This window comes from Cyprinodon tularosa, unplaced genomic scaffold, assembly GCF_016077235.1.
Source record: "Cyprinodon tularosa strain WSP-4 unplaced genomic scaffold, ASM1607723v1 ctg106, whole genome shotgun sequence".
Taxonomy (NCBI): Eukaryota; Metazoa; Chordata; class Actinopteri; order Cyprinodontiformes; family Cyprinodontidae; genus Cyprinodon; species Cyprinodon tularosa.
In genome coordinates this window covers 282319-302207 of record NW_024037849.1, presented here as the reverse complement: position 1 = coordinate 302207, position 19889 = coordinate 282319, and the positions used below count along the sequence as shown (strand labels likewise).

The 19889-nt window shown below is 39.3% G+C and overlaps 2 protein-coding genes across 7 annotated transcripts in view; one reads left to right on the top strand and one right to left on the bottom strand.

The window, feature by feature from the left end:
* dennd1b (DENN/MADD domain containing 1B) overlaps window positions 1-12962 on the top strand; it is a 162730-nt gene extending 149768 nt beyond the window's left edge. For both annotated transcript variants that reach the window (XM_038286374.1, XM_038286379.1), the window contains 3 exons: window positions 4279-4364; window positions 6649-6871; window positions 7034-12962. In XM_038286374.1, coding sequence (XP_038142302.1) covers window positions 4279-4364; window positions 6649-6871; window positions 7034-7891 — 1167 coding nt within the window. In that variant the 3' untranslated portion in view covers window positions 7892-12962. The remainder of the gene's footprint in view (window positions 1-4278; window positions 4365-6648; window positions 6872-7033) is intronic.
* A 351-nt stretch (window positions 12963-13313) lies between these two features.
* Window positions 13314-19889, bottom strand: part of crb1 (crumbs cell polarity complex component 1) — a 30873-nt gene continuing 24297 nt past the window's right edge. For 4 of the 5 annotated variants that reach the window (XM_038286332.1, XM_038286357.1, XM_038286340.1 and 1 more), the window contains one exon: window positions 13314-14675. In XM_038286332.1, the coding sequence (XP_038142260.1) occupies window positions 14457-14675 (219 nt within the window). In that variant the 3' untranslated portion in view covers window positions 13314-14456. The remainder of the gene's footprint in view (window positions 14676-19889) is intronic. The other variant, XM_038286365.1, reaches the window with a different exon arrangement.

Here is a 19889-nt window from a genome sequence, read left to right as displayed (position 1 = left end):
ATCTAAACCAGCTGGTGGTCCTTCAGTAATAAAATACCTTGTTGTTGCAGCAGCAGTTTAATTTCAAATGTGGCTCTGTAGGCTCACAATGGAGAGCAGGAATGACAAATTGATAAAACAGTGAAGTGAGGTCCCATCCATTTACTGCTCCCTGTGGAACTTCCTTTCAGGCAGACGGCACCAAAGCTGTAACTGAGATCAGAGTGCCAGGCTTCGTGACCTGTGTCCGGTGGTGTTTGAGTTCACCTTGCTTTAATAAACACCTAGATGCAGAGAGGGGGGGCTGCCCTCTCATACTCTGCCTGGGTGAAATAAACAGTTTGCACTAAGACATGTGTGCGTGTCACGTTTGTGTGGAAGTATTTCTGTATATTTCCCCTCTCCAGTGTCTCACAGGTGCATCGCTGCTTCCCCGGCCCACTGCGGCTTGCTGGCGTGACGGCCCAGGCCCCAGATTTACGGCCCTGACACAGGAACCCATTAAAGGCTGTTTAGGGATCCCAGGCCTGAGCCCCTCTGAAATCTCTTTTATTATAGCTCCAAGCTACCATGGAAGGGGAGCGCCTCGGCCAATCAGCGGTGCCACCACATGTGTTCATGTTTAGCCTGATGGCTGAGAGGCTTAAGTGCTACTGCACACATCTCCTTCACTGCCTTTTATGGAGAAAGTGGCACTTTAACTCTTTGTATTTTTTTTTTTTGGTAATAGGGTGCGGATGTGATAGAGCCTGCGTGGTAGTGTGTGCGTCTCTCATGGCCGAACACGGACCTTAAATGAGGGCAGCCCAGCCACACGTTACATTCCGCTGTCTGGCTGGCACTGGTCCCACTAATCAGAACCAGCTTGATTCACAGTTACTCACCCTTGCAACTCGCCTCCACATACACTCTCCCATCAATTCGTACAGAGTTCCTTCCTACATTTCCTTTCTTCCTCATCCTCGCTGGTCACATTCTCGGTCACCTTTGACTGTTTCTAAACACAAGTTTCTCACTCTGAGGGTTCTTTTCTGTCTGAGGAGATTCATTATTGTGTGTTCAACACTTTCAGAGTAACAGTGCATGAAAAAGAACATGGAGGTGGAGCTAAACACAAAGCTGCGATCCAGCAGTGTGGAGGACTTTTATAAAATAGTGCACACTGGCAATAAAAACAGGGTGGAGTTTGATTGCTTGATTTTATAGAATTCATTTTTCTTTAAAAGAAGCAAACCTCTAATTCTGCTTTGTGTGAATTATGATTGGTTACATACAAAAGGAACAGAAGAACCAGTTTTCTAATTATGCTGCCACCTGTGGCCAAAGCACAGAACTGCAGCTCTCTTCTGCTCCTTGTAGCTTTTACTCCTACTAGACGTTTTTTGTTTTTGTTTGTTTTTTTACTTTTTTCAGCTTATATGGAGTTGCCATTGGTGTATGAGTTGAGTTTGATGTTTTTTGCTTCTGAGTATTCACAAAATCCATCTTGAATACAACGTTTCGATTGTTGGCTGGATTGGACCCATTTAACATGGAAGTGCTTGACGTCACATCGCCGAACAGTGCGGGAACTTCAGACACAAAGTAAATTCTGGAAAATAGGATACAGGCTTATAGATACATGTGTTGAACTATTGAGGTGTCAGTCTGCTCCTCAAAAAATGTTTTAGTCGTAAAGGGACAAATCAAAAGGGACGTGTAAATGTACGATAAAGTAGAACAAGGAGCAATTAGCAGATCCCATTCAGGCTCTAACAATGTAGAGTTTTAAGGTCTGTTGAAAACATAACTTTATATTTTTCTTGTATCAATTAAAGGTATAGTGGATGATGTTCTTTTTCTGGGTGGATAATCTAAATAAGTGGTCCCCCTAATTGTCAATCATTTGGTGATATGTTCACGGGCCTACATACTCATCCCCATTTTCGGGACCTTTACCTCCCCATTACGGGAGGTAATTCTCGGCAGGCAGGAATTTCTCTGCATTTATCTGTCCACCAAAACTAATTTTTAGGGCATCCATGCATAAGAAATATGAAAATGTTAAGAATATGTTTAAAATTTCCCTTCGTATTCAGTCCGTTTTCCCGTCAGTGTGCAAGAGGGGAGGTAATTTCGATAGGCCTGTATTTCTCGGCAGAACACGGTGTTGAGTCTGACATAGTGGAAAAATTGCATATCTTCTTGTAGAAAGTAAGCTTATATAAGTGATGCAAAAAGCTATTTTTAAACGGAGCTTGCGCAAGGAGAAATAGGCTGGTCCATGCTCTTGGGAGCAGGGTTGTGCATGTGCACTTTTTTTTTTTTTTTTTTGGTGGAGAGGGCGGGTCTTTTTTTAAAAATTCATAAAAATCCTCCACTATACCTTTAAAATGATTATGGCCTTAAAAAGACCTGCTTCACCAGCACTATTAATTACCTCTTTCCATTTGGAGAAAAATTGCACTCTTAAAGAAGAAAACAGTTTTATTTTTTAATATGATGTAGATTCAATATTTTTTTTGAAAGATTTAACATAAAATGTGAACATTAAGAGATTGTTGGGGGATAGTAATCGGTGTCTGCTCACTATAATAAACCACATCTGAATAAACTAAGATGAACCACCATCAAAGCACTTATACACATTATCCAATGATGAAGAGCTAATCAAAAGATGTTTAGTTTTCTTTTAAAGTGAAGCGAATTAAAGTCTCAAAGTTATGAAGAATCTGTTTGACACTCAGATGTCAAGAAAGAGGTTATTTTCTTTGAGACTTTAATAATTTATAACAGTCTTAGGACTATGAGATGAAGAGAATGGAGTGTGAAAACATACATTTGTTATATTACAAACCAGCCCAATAGCTGCCAGAGCAGCGGTTCATTCAAAAACAGAACGACGCCGTGACTATAGGTCCGTCTCTTTGGCTTAGAGACAGGTGTGGACACAGAAGACATCACTGCTTCTATCAGTAACGGCAGTACTTCAAACAATAGTGAAGTTCTGATTTGCTCAAGGTTTGGATGTTTGGGAGTTTTTCACTTTGGGATTCAGAAGCAGCTTGTTGCTGCAAAAAGGGAGAGTCCAGAGAGACAAAAGAGCGAAGAGTCTCTGTGGTTTAAAAGTCATTAAAGGTCGGTTCATGCTACGCATTTTCCTCCAGACATTGATTTGAAGAATATCAATGGCATAGGCAGCACCACAGGTGCAGGCATGGTGGGTCTAACTGATTACATCCTGCCTACCTGGTCGACAGTTTTGCCTCTTTCATTGATTCAGTAATCAATTATTATTGAATGCATTGATTATGATTGGAGCTTTAAAAAAAGAAAATTCTAAACCAACACTGTTGTTCTGATATGCAGCTCAAATGTTGAGCAGTGTTTGCTAAAAAGCTTCTATTTAGGAGATACTCTCTCTGTAAAATATTTACCCAAAAATGTGAGGAAAGGGAAAAAAAACTAACCATTAAATATTGTTTTATTAACAAGCTGAGTCAAAAGAAAGGTCTAGATATTAGCTTTAGAAAGAAGTTCAGTCAAGTTGGCAGAACCTCATGAGCGGTTGATTCTATATGAAAGAAACAGACTTTGGAGGAAAGTTAGAGAAAAAGAAAACAGAGGTGAGCACGAAAGAGTGTAAATTAGAAGATGAGAGATAGTGTTAACATCAGTGAACATGAACACATAGTGAGAGGAACATGTGCGTTGTGGTGGAAGGCATGTTAATAAGTGGCCTGGGGCAGATTTGGGCTCCCATGGGGAGAGTCCTGCCCTGCTCTGTAAAGCTTCTGTCTCTTCTTTAACCCGCCCATTAAACACAGTACACAGGTGGCTTATTAAACCCACTGCGGCAGACTTCTACACTCCACACTGATCACTCAGCTCTCTGCTATGACAAATGCAATCACATGTGCTGGTGCTGTAATGCAAATGATCAATGTAGTCACCTGTGTTTGCAGCACTCAAATGCCTTTTAGCTTCTATGTAATGCTGAGCTCGGCAAATTACTGCAGGCGATCTTAAAGGTTTTTGTTTTCCCTGCAGACACAAGTTTGACAAATTTAGTCTCAACCCTCAGGGTCTGGCTTCATTAAAACAAGCTAGTTGTTCTCTACTATAGGGACTCACCTGACACTCTTTTTTTTTTTTTTTTTTTCTGTGTAGTTTTGTTAAACACTCCATCTCTGCAGAGCCTTAGTTATGAGCAGTGTGACGTTAAAGTGTACCTGAGCCCCCCTTGGGTCCACTTTTGTTGTGATCATATTATCCTGAGTCTTTAACCGCATCCATTTGCTTTGTTATTCTCATTAACAGCACAACTTAAACAAGTCTCCTATGAGCGTGGGCCTTCGAGACCTTGGCTATGGGCTGGACGATGATGAGTTGGACACTGCAAGCAAGTGAGTAGCTAAATGCAATGTTGTTTATATTTACTTTCCTGTACAAACAAAGATGCTAGAGTGGAGAACTTTGGCTGATGGATTGAGTTGGCTGCATGGGGAGTTCTTGGTCTACAAAGGAAGACGTTCCTTCCTGTTGCTAATGATGATACTGCCCCCCAGTGGACTAATTTACCCACAGCACTGTTTGATGGACAAAGCAGTAGGGGACCTACAAGTAAAGCTGCATTTTAAAAGTTTGTTTATGTTAAATATTTAATTGATAAAGTGAAATTTTGCATGCGGTTTTGGTGATTATGGCAATTTTACAACTAATTAAATCCAGAAATTTACTTTGATAGTGAATTATAAATACTAGATAGGACCTATGAATTAGATTTCTTTTGTTGGAGAAATGTTCCCTTTCCAAAAAGTATATCATTGTTCTGTATAGGTATGATCCCAATGCTTGGTCAAGACTTTTGCATTAAAAAAAAACTCCTGCATCACTGCAGCATAAAGGAGATCAGTCTGTGGCTCTGCTGGAGAGGGCAGGAAGTCCAGGTTGCTTTAATTATAGATTTAAGCTTCACTGCTTTTTTGGTTCTAGCTTCTCTTACTCTGTATGAAACAACAAAGGCTATCTATTGGGTTTAGGTCTGGCCCATTTACTGGGCAATCAACCATTGTCACTACAACTGGTGCTTTAAAATTGCCAGATTCTTTTTTTGATGAATCTGGAGTTCATTAAACAAAATAGATAATCACTCACTGTGAGTGTAGTTCATTTATTTATTTCAATATTTCTAATTTTACAGGTAATTCCCATTGATGAAAAGTTTCAGTTCAAGTCATTAGACAATGAAAGTTTAAAAAAAAAATGCAAGCAGATAAAAGCCTTACCTGATTAGATATTTTTGGATTCTGTGATTTAGGGTTCAATCTAGAGAATGTTTTCTTGTCTTTACAGTAATAACTCAATCTGTTGGTTAACAGTGGTCTGCTGTCAGATTTCAAAACATGGAGGGAGGCTGTTTAATTTTATTATTTTGTTGCCTGATTTTTATAAGGGAGCTAAACTTGGTATTTTCAGGTCCAGCACTGCTACTGGCTAAAAGTTAAACAACGTTGCTTTAAATATAATGCAAACCTCAGAGCGCAGGCTGTAAGTAGTGAGTCTATAAGCCACATACAATGTGATAGTATGTGGTTTATTGCCTGTTATGAACCTTAAGGTTAGCCGCATTCAACCTATGGATGAAGAACATCTACGATGACATTATATTAATATTTCTCTGAAATTTTAAACTAAAATGCTAAATTTTCTTTAATCTAATAAAGTATTTTTGATCCTATTAGTCATATACCTTCTCTCCACAACCCAGGAAAGACTGTTCTGATATTACATCTGGCTGGGCGATTTCATACACAAGAAATTCAGCATTAATATCCCTCTATATAGTTTTTCCTGATGGTTGTGCACTTTTCTACAATTTTTTTCATGTCGCTTAACTTTCCAATAACATGTAAATGGTCTGTTTGGAAAGTAACCCGTCACCCTCCAACACAACCACTATGTCCCCATAGGGCATTACATATATTGTCTGCGCTTCCTGTATCCTTTATAGTAAAATTCCGATTTTCTGACATTTAATTTCCTGTTAGACCAATGATTAACATTAACTTAAAGAAATGCGTCTTAAAAATCAGTTTGTATTAAATCTATTTAATGCAGCTTACCTTCATTTCAAGAAAACTATCATTAACTTTTTTGTTAAAACGTAAAACAGAGTTGAGTCCATATATATAATGACAGTTCTAGACGTTTTCCCATTTTCTGTTTAAATTAAGAAGTTTCTTCATGCAAGTTTGTTTTCTTTTAGATATGCTTGCCTGATGGTAATAATTTCATCACTGAACTCTTCGTCTACCACATATTGTTTTGAGTTACTCACAGAATGACCACACAAGGATAAATGCTCAAACAACTCTAAACATGGATGCCTAATGTTTCTGTTTTGGAAGAACTGGCTAAGAAATCAGATTATAGAATCTAAAAGAACTGCATCCAACAACTTTCTTGCAGTCTGTAGGTTGTTTCTTCATATCTTGTCTCAAATGAATGACTTCTATTGAAATATTTTCTGTAATTCTGCAATTTGCTTTACAGAAACTCCATCTTTCCTGCTTAAAACACGCCTTTAAATTAACACTTTTTTTCAAAAATTATATTTTTTGCCATTAAAGAAGAATTTAATGGATTGCCTTCAGATAAGTCTTTAGAATCTTTATATTTTCAATCCAGGATCTCATCTGAAGATAGCGGCGAGGTCCAGTCATACACAGAGGACAGCGATGATTCTGATTCCTTCTACCCGGACATCGAACCCTCGCCGTCCAGCCAGATGAACCTGCTGGAGGAAATCCTGGATTCTCTGACCACCACGACAATGGATCAAGGGAAACTCAGTGGAGCCAAGAGCTTGGACTTCTTCAGGTCCTTGGATGACTTGGACTACAAGGCTCAGGTACGCAAGAAGGATGAGTTAAATGAAAATACATTTTAGAAAGAGATTTGTAGTGGGATGCATGGAGTGGAAACGACTGAATTCAAACCTGCATGATGTACAGATTCACCATGGTTTTTACTTTGTTTTCTCTGTATTTCCTTGCTTTGATTACAATTGAAGCCAAAGCCATGCAGTGACTCAAGAACTGAGGATGAGGGCAGCTGTGATGCTAGAGCTGAACATGGAGGATGGAACATGGGCCAGGATGACAGCGCCGTCCATGGGAAACACCTGCCTCCATCTCCACGCAGACAACCCAACAAAAGTAGCCTTAAGGGCTCCAAGAACCTCTCTACACGCTCTGCAGAGTCCCCCTACTCAGCTTCCCATGATGCCAACGGCACCAAGTCAGATCCTCCTCCTACCTACTCCTCTAGGTCTGATCTTGACACTCACCTTCTCCCATCAGGAAGACCACCAGGAGACCACCGCCTATCTTACTCCCCCTTGCTCTCCCATAAGGTTTCACCCCCATCCCCCAAACTCTCTCACACCCACAGCTCTGCAGCGCCTGCATCTCATCCAAACTCTTCTCTTGCACCGACGGGTCGGAATCGTACCTCCTCGGACCCTCAGGGCAGCTCTGAGCCTTCCCAAACCCAGGATCAAACTGGGTCCACCGGCATCCTGAGGAGAAAGGTGCTGTCGAAAGAGATGGTGAAAAACTACCACGAGCGGTCAGTGAAGAGGCAAGGCAACAGAGGAAACCAGCAGCACCAGGTGAGCCCCACGAAGAACAACCAGGCCAGCATCCAGGTACCGTGGGAGAAAGAAGTTTCCAAAGATTCGCTTCTGGGGCTTGGCCTGTGTCTGGGTCAGAGTAAAGACTCAGAGACCACCGGGAGGCAGGATCCAGGCCTCCTGGAGGAGATCGAGTCCATGTGTTGCCTCACTTCACCCAGCAGCCTCAATCTCTCTCAAATCCACTGCAGCAACAGCCACCATCAGGTCGAAGGAAAAGCCACAGAGAAGTCCTAAAGAACACAGAAAACACTATATCTGTGGACCGACTCAGGTTCTGCGCCTCTGTTACGTCTGATAACCAGCTCTGCCCTGATTTCCTGAATCCTCGCTCATAAGGGAACATTATAAACAAACCTAACAAGGGCCAAAAACAAACAAAAGCCACAGAGCTGGAAGTGTTTAGAGGAAGCACTGCAGAGTTCTCCATCTGTATTCTTATCTCCTGGAATAAAAACTCTTGAAATAAATTAGATTGCATAAAGACTACCTCAAAAACATTGGTGAGAGTAAGAAAAAAAGCTCTGTAGGCTGATTCAGATGAGGAATAGGCAACTTTAAAAAGAATACATTTGAAAACATCCTTTTTCTTTAAATATTGTTCATCTTAAACTTCAATCTTTGAGTAAAATATGTGAGAATAGGTGGATATATCTGCAGTGTTTTCAGTTTAGTCCTCAAGGATCTGAACACAGTAAATGCACCCATCAGGTTTTTCTGATCGGGAACTGACATCCTGCTGTCTTTGAATCCATTTACTCAGAATGACTAGGACTCAGAAAGGAGAAACAAGTGCCGCAGGTCCTTTAATAGATGTAGTATTTTAAAATCCAACAGAAAATTAAACGATTAAAGCGTTATGCCACTTTATGTATCAAAGCACATATTTCTAAACTTTATTAGAGAATATGTTGCATTTGTAGACCAATTTTAGGGAAGTTCTTACATTGTGTTGCATTTAATAAACAAGAAAATCTGATTTTCTGGTTTGTGACCTGCTGATCACTAGTCAGAAGGCCAGTTCAAAGAAGTATCTGATTTCAGCCGCTAACTAATCGTTCGCTGCATCTCTACCAAGCGCTTTAGCTCAAATGAATTTATGTGAGTACTATGTTAGGATGAAGAAGGGCCAATTTCCTCTAAACACACCATCATGTTGTTGATTTTTGTTTTACTCCCTTGTTCTGAACATTTCATATAATGAGTTTGCACTTGTGGATTAATTTATAATATTCTTCTATTACTACCTGGTACTAACTGCAAAACCAGTTCGGGTGATACTGGATGTTGAATACACAGTGTCCTCGGAAGCCTTTGAGAATAATAAAACTCTGTTAGATTAATGATTTTAATCACTATGCCTTAAACGGACATGTGATTTTTTTTTTTTAATACTGATGTCTTTAACTTTGGATACGTCTGCAGGTACTTTCCAACCAGAACCTTCAATATAGCAGCGAGTCATGGTACCAGTAATGGTCTTTGCTGCCGTGTTAATTTGAAAACGACCAACTTGGATGAAGCAAAATCACTCAAGTGTTGCTATGAATGATCAGGAAAAGCCAGATTCTGCGCTGCATCTCTTTCTCTTTCCATCGACACTCATGGTTTCAGCTCTTTTCCAGCTCTCTTCCCCTCATTCCATCTCTCCATGCTTCCAGACGTCCCTAACCTCTCTGTGACACTTTGCCTTCAGGCTGTTTACTTTCACTGAAGATATTAACTATAAAATGGGTCATGAATAACAAGAATAAATTATGTTGTGTTAATGTTTTTAAAGGCGAATTTAAATTTCATGGAATTATTCTTTTTGTAGCATTTGTTAGCAGACATCACACTTTTCTCTTTTTTGTCTCCATCTCTCCTCCTTTCTCTTGTTTTAAGAGGAAATGCAGCTTCTGAATAGGAGTTTGCTCTATACTGTATTGCAGTGGAGGATGATTGTACTGTAATGAAGCAATATACTGCAGGTCTTTGAGTCGCTGCATGGATGTGATGTGTTCAGGGTCTAAAGTATTTTTATATGCATCTCTCCTGTGGAGAAAAGCGCCAGCATCCAGGGATCGCAGCTTCCCCTTGTTCTCTCTGCGTCACCGCAAACCCGTAGGAAGAGAACAGTCTTTCCCTCGCTTGGGTTGGGATTACTACATTTATGGTCTGTTGTTCTTATGATTTATGCCAGACGGCAGTTTAATGGTGGCTGTTTCTCTACTTCTGGAGTGCAGCTCTGCGTTAACGATTTGCCCATAAAGTCTTTGGCATGCTTCTAAAAGGCTAAAAAGAATCGGTCCTGGTAATTCCAAGAAAGGTTAGAAGAAATACTGAGTCCAGAACATTTTTAACTAGCCTCACTCACTGTAAACACTTTAACAAACTGTTATACTATGCAAATATTGAGAAATCTTAAGAGGCCAGTTTTCTTTGACAGGATTGTTTCCGCAGTTGGAATCATAATCAGACTGTTTTCTGATAAAAAGTAATCCTCAATATATGAACAAGTAGGGATGACCCAGTCAGGATTTTGTCTATGCTTTAGACTAAACGGTAGTTTAGGATTAAAGCATTCAATCATGACATATAGAAGCTTTATTAGACTTGGGTCCACATTTGTATAGTGAAGGTGTCCAACACAACACAACTCTACTCACTGGTGTCCAGGATGATGCAGCACCTGCCGTACCTCATGCATCTACAGATGTTTTGCTGTGGCTACCAGAAAACAATAAAGATTTAAGGCCAATTCCTTTTTCTAAAGATTTATCTGATTTAACATCTACAGTCTTAAATAAGCCCATGTCATTTTCTTGATGAACAGTTCACTGAGATGCTAGGCTAACACCAGCATGTTTACCCTGCCTTGACATGGTTTATTGATAATTAAATAGCTTTTATATCCCTGATTTACTTTAATTTATATCTGACCTCAGTTAAAAATACAGAAATTATGATACTGTCATGTTGCATTTGTTGGTGGGATGTTCACCTAGAGCTGCTTTTTAAGTGCTCTGCTAAAGCTAGCATCTCTATTCTCTGATATAATTAGTTAAAAATGTACAAATATTTTGTTAGTAAGAGTTTTTAAAGAAACTTCATTTTTCTTTCTAAGGAAATGTTCATGTTAAGAAGCGGCTAATATGCTAGGCTAGAGCTAGCAGGTTTACTCTCTGTTTTGATCAATCTTACAGGTTATATAAAACATCATTTCTACAGGACATTCAGTTAAAGTTAGTTTTAAGTTATTTCTAACTCAACATGTACAGTAGCTTCAAGCTTTAATTAACTTAATCCTTTTTATAATTGTTTTTTTTTTACCCAGATATGTTTGCTCAAATGATAAGCTAATGCTATCATGTTTACTCCTTGTTTTTTGTAAAGCATATTCAGCAACTTGACGCTTTTCAGCCAAACAGTTTTTTTTAAGGTTGTATAAAACACATTTTTCCAGATTTTGATATTTTCATATGTTTTTGATTTTAGTACCGTTTGTTTGTATTAACAAGATTTAAAGAAAGTTGTTTTCCTGTTTGTTTTTTTATGTTTAGTGTTTCAGCGGCTCTCCCCAGCATTGACGGCTGTCTGTGGAACGCTATCAGGCTAAAACAAGCAGCAGCCAATACAGTCTCTCTTTCACTCTAAGCACCTTTAAAGGGTGAGAGCTACTTAGCTTGTGAGGGAAAAACAAACAGCTGTTTGACTGAAAAGATAACCATTTTGCTTTTCTCCTTCAGAAAAAAGGAATTAATTTTACAAAGTTGCAGTATGGCTTGCTGGGTGTGGTGCTGGATTATCATGAGTAGAGTTGAATACAAATCACCTAAAATCCTTGAATCAGGACCGTATGGATTGGATGGGGACATCCCTATAAAGCCCAAACCTTTAAATATGTGTGTGAGTTGACCCATTAAATTATAGTGCGGTGTGCCTTGTAGAGTAAGTACCATCCTGTGTAATTCCAACATGGTAGCATCTTCTGGACGTCTCTGTGGAGCGGCTTTGATCGCATTAAGGAGGGTCGAGTAAGTCAGTTTCAACCAACAGACCGAAATCTGTCCTGTCGGTTCTCATGATTTTAGCAAATTAACTTCTATATTATTCTAACTGCTGAGGTCAGTCTTTGAATTGGATGGTGGGAATCTTCCTACTTGTATAAAAAAATAAAATAAAAATAAACAGTTCTTTTGCAAGTTGAATATTTCTTTGATTGTACTCTTAGGTTAATAACTTGTATAGTTTGCGTGTTTATTTGTTTTTTCAAACACTTAAGCATCCTTCTCTGAGTGGATTAAACAAATCCCGCAGGGGTTTCTCTAGTTGATTTCATATGGATAAAAAGTTATTTTCAGATGAATAAATGTGTATTTTTTTCTGGCTTGAATATATTTTACATGGAATGAATATATATATAAAAAATATGTCTATGATTGGTGTTGTATATTGTAAAGAGATGACACCTTGGCTTTGAATGTTGGAGATTTTATTTTTGAAAAAAGAACATTAAGAAATATCCCATGTAGCCGTAATCATGCAGAAAGGCTCGTCTTCTAATCAATGGAAGCAGAGGCGATGGTTGCTCTTACGTGATTCAGTGCTCACTGTTGTAACCTGCATGTTGGTACTGTACACTTCGTTGTGTATCTGTCCTGTTGGTTCTTGTATTATTTCAGTATTCAAAGTGTCCATAAAATCCAATGCCATCTTCTCTCTGTGCTTAACATTGATTATGAGATCATCTGCTGCACATTTTTCTTGTCAGGAAACTTCTGCTGTTTTTTTTTTTTTGTTCTGCTGTGCATCTGTCTAGGCACACTAAAAAGCTTTAGTGACCCTAACACGGAAGGGAACCGGTAGAGATATTTTGCATTTCAGGGTTAGAATTGTTAACGTCCACAGCATTCATGTAAATTGTTTCTCCTCATTACAGATTTAGTTTGAGCAGGAGGTGATGTACGTTGTAGCAGCTTTCACTGAATAATGGAATAAAATCAAGTCACCTTTCCCCTCCAAATTCTGACATTATTTGGAGCCAGTTTGTGGAGTGACTTACACGCTGAATGTTACAGTCAGCAGCTTCATTTCTGTATCTTCATCATGATTTACTCTATGGTATTATATCTCCTGTTTTTTGTTTTTCTTTTATTATTATTTTAGTTGTAATCTTTTTGTCTCGGTGGTGTGCACTTTTGCATGTGCTCATCGTGGTTGTTTTTTTCCAGCTGAGGTCAATATAACGTGCTACTGATGAGTAACCTGGTACAACAGCACACATTGTACACACTGTGAACGGAAAATAAATACTGTTTCTTGCTTCGCTGTGTCTAGATTCTTCTTCTTTTGAATTCATGTTAGACTATCAGAAAGTTTTGGTGTAATGGCTGCTTTTACATTTCAAAATGTTCTTAAGGGAATCGGGATTAGGAGGTAAACCCTGACTTTCCAGTTCACAGTGAGACTATTCAGCTCATTCTGGAAGACTCTAAAGGGGAAAGAGATATAGTTCATTCTGCAAAAACCTGCTCTCCTCCAAGTAAGCTATCGCCAAATGGACATCCAAAGGGAGGCCCCCAGTATCCCTAACACACACCTGAACCCCCTTTAGGTCTAGTAGCAGCGACTCATCATAATTACTCCTCCAATATCCCATTTTTCTCCAAGAATTGGAACAAAATTTTTTTTTTCAAAACATGTCTACATAAAGTTAAGTTTTCTCTTTATAAACTTTATTTTTCTAAATTAACATTTGCACTGAAAACTGTACTTGTATTTGAGGATTTTGTTGTGCACTCTTTCCACCTGTGTATATCATCAAGTACTGTACTGATGCTGTGACATGTCAATCATCTGAGGGGGCGAGAATTTGTGATACAGAATCAGACGTTATTAGTTCAAATGTAATTATGATACATGAAGATAATGTAATCTCTCTCAGAGTCATGTGCAATAGATTAAATGATGGGAATGCTTAAACTGCAGACCAATCGCTGCCCATAACAGGGTTAGTTTTATCCATATCTCTGCAGGGGCTGGTGCGTATCTCCAGAGGCGGAGTTAACCCCGGACAGGTCACCAGTCCAGGGCTACACAGAAACACACTAGCATGCAAACACTTCTTTAGAGAGAAAAATGAACACAACAGTGATCTTTTTTGTGCTGCAGGCGAAAGATGAGTTTAAATAGATTTCCAGTGAAATGACACTTTACAGACACTCAACAGATAAAATCATTTGTTGGAAAATTAAACATTTCTAAAAGAGCATATTAATAGGCACATAAACACAGTTAAAAAAAATCAAGTCTTTTTGTGTAGCACTTTAAATCAAACAACTGAAATAAATTATGCTCTGAAAGAAGCCACAATTAAAATAAAACCTGAAACAAAACAAATCACTTAAGTTCATCAGTACAGCAGATCAATACTCACAAATAAGCAGTGATTATGTGCTCATGTTATCACATTAATGCAATTCAGTGGCACAGACCTACAGTATACAAAAAGCACATAACATGAGGAGTGTAAAAAATATACAAAAGGTTTTAAAATTGACAACAAAACACAAAAAAGTGGAGCATTAATCTCAATCCAGCCCTATATTTTCTGATATGTTTAAATAATATCCAGTGCTACCAATTTAAAGAACAGATTCACAATGAAGTGAAACGAGATTTTAGTTAATTTTTGTACTTATGTATTTGCGTGCCTTTATTATATACAGCTGTGTTTTTAATAGAAAGTCTAAATTAAATGACCAGACTAATAATTACTTAGTAATGTGTATTTGTGTTCAGCCCCTTTTACGCCTGCATTTCATATGAGTCTCTCCATCAGCGGCGGCTGCGTGATGCTCCACATCTCCACCCGGGATCCGTCTTTCTCCTGCCGGCTGGGGCTGTACGTGCCATGGGTGGCGCGGCGATTTAGTGCGGCCACTAAGCCGATGGAGGTCAGGATCAGCACCAGCAGCAGGATGACAGACGCCAAACTTACAGACAGCAAGAGGTCAGAGGTCAGACCCTCAGAGGTGAGCTGGAGGGACAGAATTAGAGGAGTAACAGGTGATTTATTTAGAAACGGTAATGCTTTTTTTAGGTTCTCATACACACTTTGATCCCAGATCCATCCTTCTTCACACACTTTTTCCTCCCCTGTCTCCTTTACTCTACACCAGGCGCTCGACTCGCGCTGCCAGTGTGCTGATGGATGTGTTTCCCAGCTCAGCAGGTGGGTTCTGACCACCAGAAGCCTGGAGCCGCCGCAGGCTGAAACCTCCCTCCGTCTGCCACCTCTCACGCAGCTTGGCTGCAGCAAGCGCCAGCCACAGCGTCACCACTATCGCCAAGCCGACCAGACACGGTGCCAGCACTGCAGCCACCCGTGAGCTGTATGGAGCACGCACCGTCTGTGAGGGATCACAAACACACAGATACGCACATCCAGCCAAGATGCTGCCGATGATCCCATTCTACCAGAACTGGCACCAAAATCCATTGTCCCCAAAATAGCAGCCACATGCAAACCTTTTAAGGTGAGAATTAAAGCAGATTCACCTAAAATCAGCTCCCATTTATACTTTAAAGACATATATCATCATGTTGAAGGGCCAGAAAAGTTCAAACAAGTCTGAAAGAAATTAATCTCAATTAGCTTTTAATTGGTTTTCAAAGTGGATATGTGACTTAAAAAGCCACTTTTCTAAACCAAAAAAGCCCGTCAGAGTCATGACAGTCATGCAGGATGGCATACTGACAGCAATCTGCATCACACTAATATCATTATGAATCATTTTGCTTAAAAAAACAGCTTTTTAGCTGTTAAGGAAAGCTGTGTGTCTACACCTTGAAGATTTATCTCTCCTGTTCTTTTTTTTTAAAAGAGATCACTCAGAAGAAACTCATTAAATAACACTTCATTATGTATATCTATTACAGTAATAAACCATTAGGCTTGACAACAGATTTTGATAGAAATTGTAATCTTACTCAGATCAGAGAAGCTGCTTAGGGTTACAGAAGTCAGCTGCTTACAGTACCAACCGGGCTCACAGAGAATCATTTTAAACTAATCCAATCTGCCACATCATCACATCATTACATCACACACGTTTGCAGACGAGGAGACATCCATGGCTCCAGCCTTATCAAAATATTACACTTTGTGAAGGACACCACTCTCATTCATTCCCAAATCTTTGCCACGTGCATAATGAAGATTATAACTGTGAATCCAGACAGAGGAACTGTACTAATTAGATAAAATACTGGGGGAAAAAATTAGTTCTGACAAGCAATAGGAAAGTAATATTAGGGCGTAAACTCACACATCATCAATGATAATTATCCTAACAGCCTAAGAATATCTATTTAACAACCTCAAAGTTTGTGGCTCCATATCATAAATTATTGTGATAGTTGTTTGGAGATATTGATCGCTCATAGCTAACTAAATATAAATACAAGTTATATTCAAAAATGAACTGAAACTCTGCTACTGTATGGTTAAAGTTCCATCCATCCATTTTCCTTCACGCTTATCCCTGCTGGGGTCGCAAGGGGTGCTGGTGCTAGCTGTCAATGAGCGAGAGGCGGGGTACACCCTAGAAAGGCAACACAGAGATAAACAGGACAAACAACCATTCACGCACACACTGAGGCGAATTTAGAGAAGCCAATCAACCTAACAGTCATATTTTTGGACTCTGGGAGGAAGCTGGAGTACCTGGAGAGAACCCACACATGCTCAGGGAGAACATGCAAACTCCATGCAGAAAGACCCGGGGCTGGGAATCGAACCCAGAACCTTCTTGCAGCCACCGTGCAGCCTCGTGTTAAATGTAATGTGACAAAAACTATTAGTGCCTCTGGAATTCGAACATGTTTTTTAATTATTATATTCCAAATGCAGTTAATTGTCCAGCCCTACTGTAGAGTTAAAAAAGTAACATCTTTGTTAATGATGTGTATATTACCTTTCACCGTTACCCCTGACAACGCTGTTGGCAAGCCTCTTAAAAATGCCAGTCAGAGCTGTTGCAGAAATAGCAATAATGCCAGAACATTTATGTTTTACTTAACAGCACAAATGGCACAGGCTGACGGGGCTGATCACAGAAGCTTTTAAAGCTCTGGGTAGGGTTCCAGTCCACTACGTATCTCAGCTCCTGCTCTGATAACAGCTCTACAAAGTGTCATCCTGATTCATTTTACTGTGTGAAGTTTACTCTATTCTTTTTTTATTAACTGATTTTTTATGTGAAAATGATAACAACTAAAAAGTAAACAATGATGATATATGTCCGTTAAAGCTTTGAAAAGTTTTGATCTTTGCATACAACAAACCACCACCTTGAAAATTAGAAGAGTCCTCAAAGGAAAAAATAAAAATTTTGACAAAAAAAGAGTTAAATAAATCAAAATCTTTGAAGATCAACTTTAATTAACCAGCAATGAAAAACAGCAACACTTACACCTGCGCTGGTTGTTGGTGTCACAGCTGTGACTCCCTGAGCCGCCACTACAAGGTTACAACAGCATTACAGCTGTAAGTCTCCACAACACTTCAATTCATCGCTGACAGCATCTTCACAGCTAAAAGCATCTTGCTGAACTTGGCAGGTTACACAAAAATAATCTCAGAAGTCAGCAAACTTTACACTAAGCAATCAACATGGAAACATACAGTAATACTAATTTAAAAAACAACCATCCGTATCCCAAGGCAAAAAATAACCCTGGCGCTCATGGTTGACGCTGTAGACATCAGAGTTTCCTTCCCACTGCTACAAAGTTCTTTGTTGACTCTTGGAAAGTGCTTACCTGTCACTGCAGCACAGTTGGCTGTCAGAGCGAGTGTGACACAAGCGAGCCGGAGCAGCCTGCAGCCAGGACCTGCCATCAGTCACTGAGTGCCACACACGCAGACACAGAGATGTCTAACTAACCAGTCTCTGAGGTGCACAGCGAGGCCACCCTGAAGCCTCTGCAGAGCCGCTCCACACACAGCAGAGACGGCAGTGATGCTTCCCTGCTGTCAGCACTATCAACCGGCTCTATGTGTGTATGTGTGTGTGCCTGCCAGATAAGCTGCCCTCATACGTTCCTGTGAAGCAGACCAAACTTCTGTGAATGCCACCAGCTCTCTGCTGAAACTGCACTTCAGCGCCAGATGCTTCTTTTTCCCTTTTTCTTCCTTTTTTTTTCTTTTTTGCTGGCAAAGCACATTTCTTCCTCTACTTCTTTTCTCTCAAAGGATGGCCACATCAGTGCCAACAGTGAAAAACCTCTTCCCCCATTTCCTCCCCACTCTGCTTCCTCACCATCAGGGCTACCTGTGCCTGCAAAGCACAAACAATCACCCTCACATACCCATGCTAAAAATGCTGCAGAAGACAGGATGCAGGTTTAAAGGGGATGAGTGCTGCTATATGTGCACTATATGCCTACAAATGTGTGTAAATTGTGCTGAAACTTTTAGCTTCCAATCATTTCATTGATCTCAGCTAATATAATGTCAAAAGAAATGTTTTCATATAGAAATTCTCTGTTTTAATCAGTTTTCTTTTCTTTTTGTCTCCAGAAATGCATGTAAGTTCTGGACAAGTTCATTAAATAGGGATGCATAAATCAATGGGCCAGAGACCGGACCCTTATTAACTACTCATCAGTGAATTCAGCTAAATACAAGAGATCTCTTTCTAATCAAACAACCATAATAAATCTAGTTATGGACATTTGACATACATATGCATAAATCCGGATGTTATGTCCTATTCTTTATTTAGATTCACATCTACCACCTTTCATCAAAGAACTTGAAGTACTGTCATTATTAGTTTGTTTTATATCCATATGAGAAAAACTTTGGAGCAAATTGGAGCATCTTTTTGTTTTGTCAAATAAGATCTGAGTTACATAAGAGTTTGTCTTTACATTTTGGAAATTTATTTGCCCTATAGGGTGTGCTCTACCTTTTATTTTTGACGGTGTTCCAACATATCGCTTAGCAATTACTTTCAGGGACAGTATCTGATTTTCTCCACAAATATTGTAATTTATTTTCTGTGCAGAAACTTTAAACAAAAATCTAAATCCGACCCTTATAATCAAAGTAATATATATTCCCATATCTTCTTCCTCCTGCCAGTGATTTAATGTGGAGCAGTTGGCTGCAGTACCGATCTAATGCTGCTACATTTCCTCTCTGTTTTAATGGGACTCAGTCTTTGTACTTGAAGTAGGAATCTGCAGCAGCAATACAATATCTCTTTCAGTCTTAAAGCTACAGCGTGTAATTTTCAGCGACATCTAATGTCCAGACTGCAGACCGCAGCAACATGAACATCTCCCCCCCACCGCTTCTCCCCCCCAACAGTACGGCGAGCGTTACGGGACAAAATGTCTTCCACGACGTCCGCATCACCTACCTTCTCAAGTGATGAGGTTTGTTTACATAGATAATTTTACAGATAGTATTCTATTGTTCAGTACCGTCTCAGTTCATCTCTCTCAACTTGCCGTAGTTACTTTCGAGCGTAATGGGCGATCTCGCAATCGCTAGTTTGTTGGCTCTGCGCTGCCGTAGCCCAAAGATGTCTGCCTCCATGGCTGCGAGACCCGCTCCTATGTAATTATAAATAACGAATTCTAAGGCAACGCAAATATTAAGGTTAAGAGGCTAAGCTCATAGATGATGATAAATAACATATTTATGTATAATATATTACATTTCTGACTGTATATCCCTGTAATTATTACACACTGTAGCTTTAATGTAAAAACCTGAAAGAATGGAAAACAGCTGAGAGCAGCTTTAGGCTGCAGCTATGATCATTTTGCTAATCGATTAATCTTTTTTCAAATTAATAATCAAAAAGCAATTTATAATCAGAATTTAAACCAGATGATGCTAAAACTTTTCCAATGGAGGAGTTCTGGATAGAGCATATTGACAGACGAAGAATTGTTTTTTAAACATAAATGCTAAATATTTAGATTTTTTTTTACAAATTTGGTATATAGTTACTGCTCTAAGTGTGTTTCTCTATCAGCTAAAGACATTTTTTAGTTTCTATACTCCAGTTAACGATTTATTGATTAATAAATCAGTTTATAATTATTCAAATTATCAGCCGGAGCTCATAATTATGAGCCGGAGCTCAAATGAGCTCGACTGAAACTAAACAATTTCTAAAAGAAAAATACAAAAATAAATTAGCTAACAAATATCACAAATGAATTAAAACTA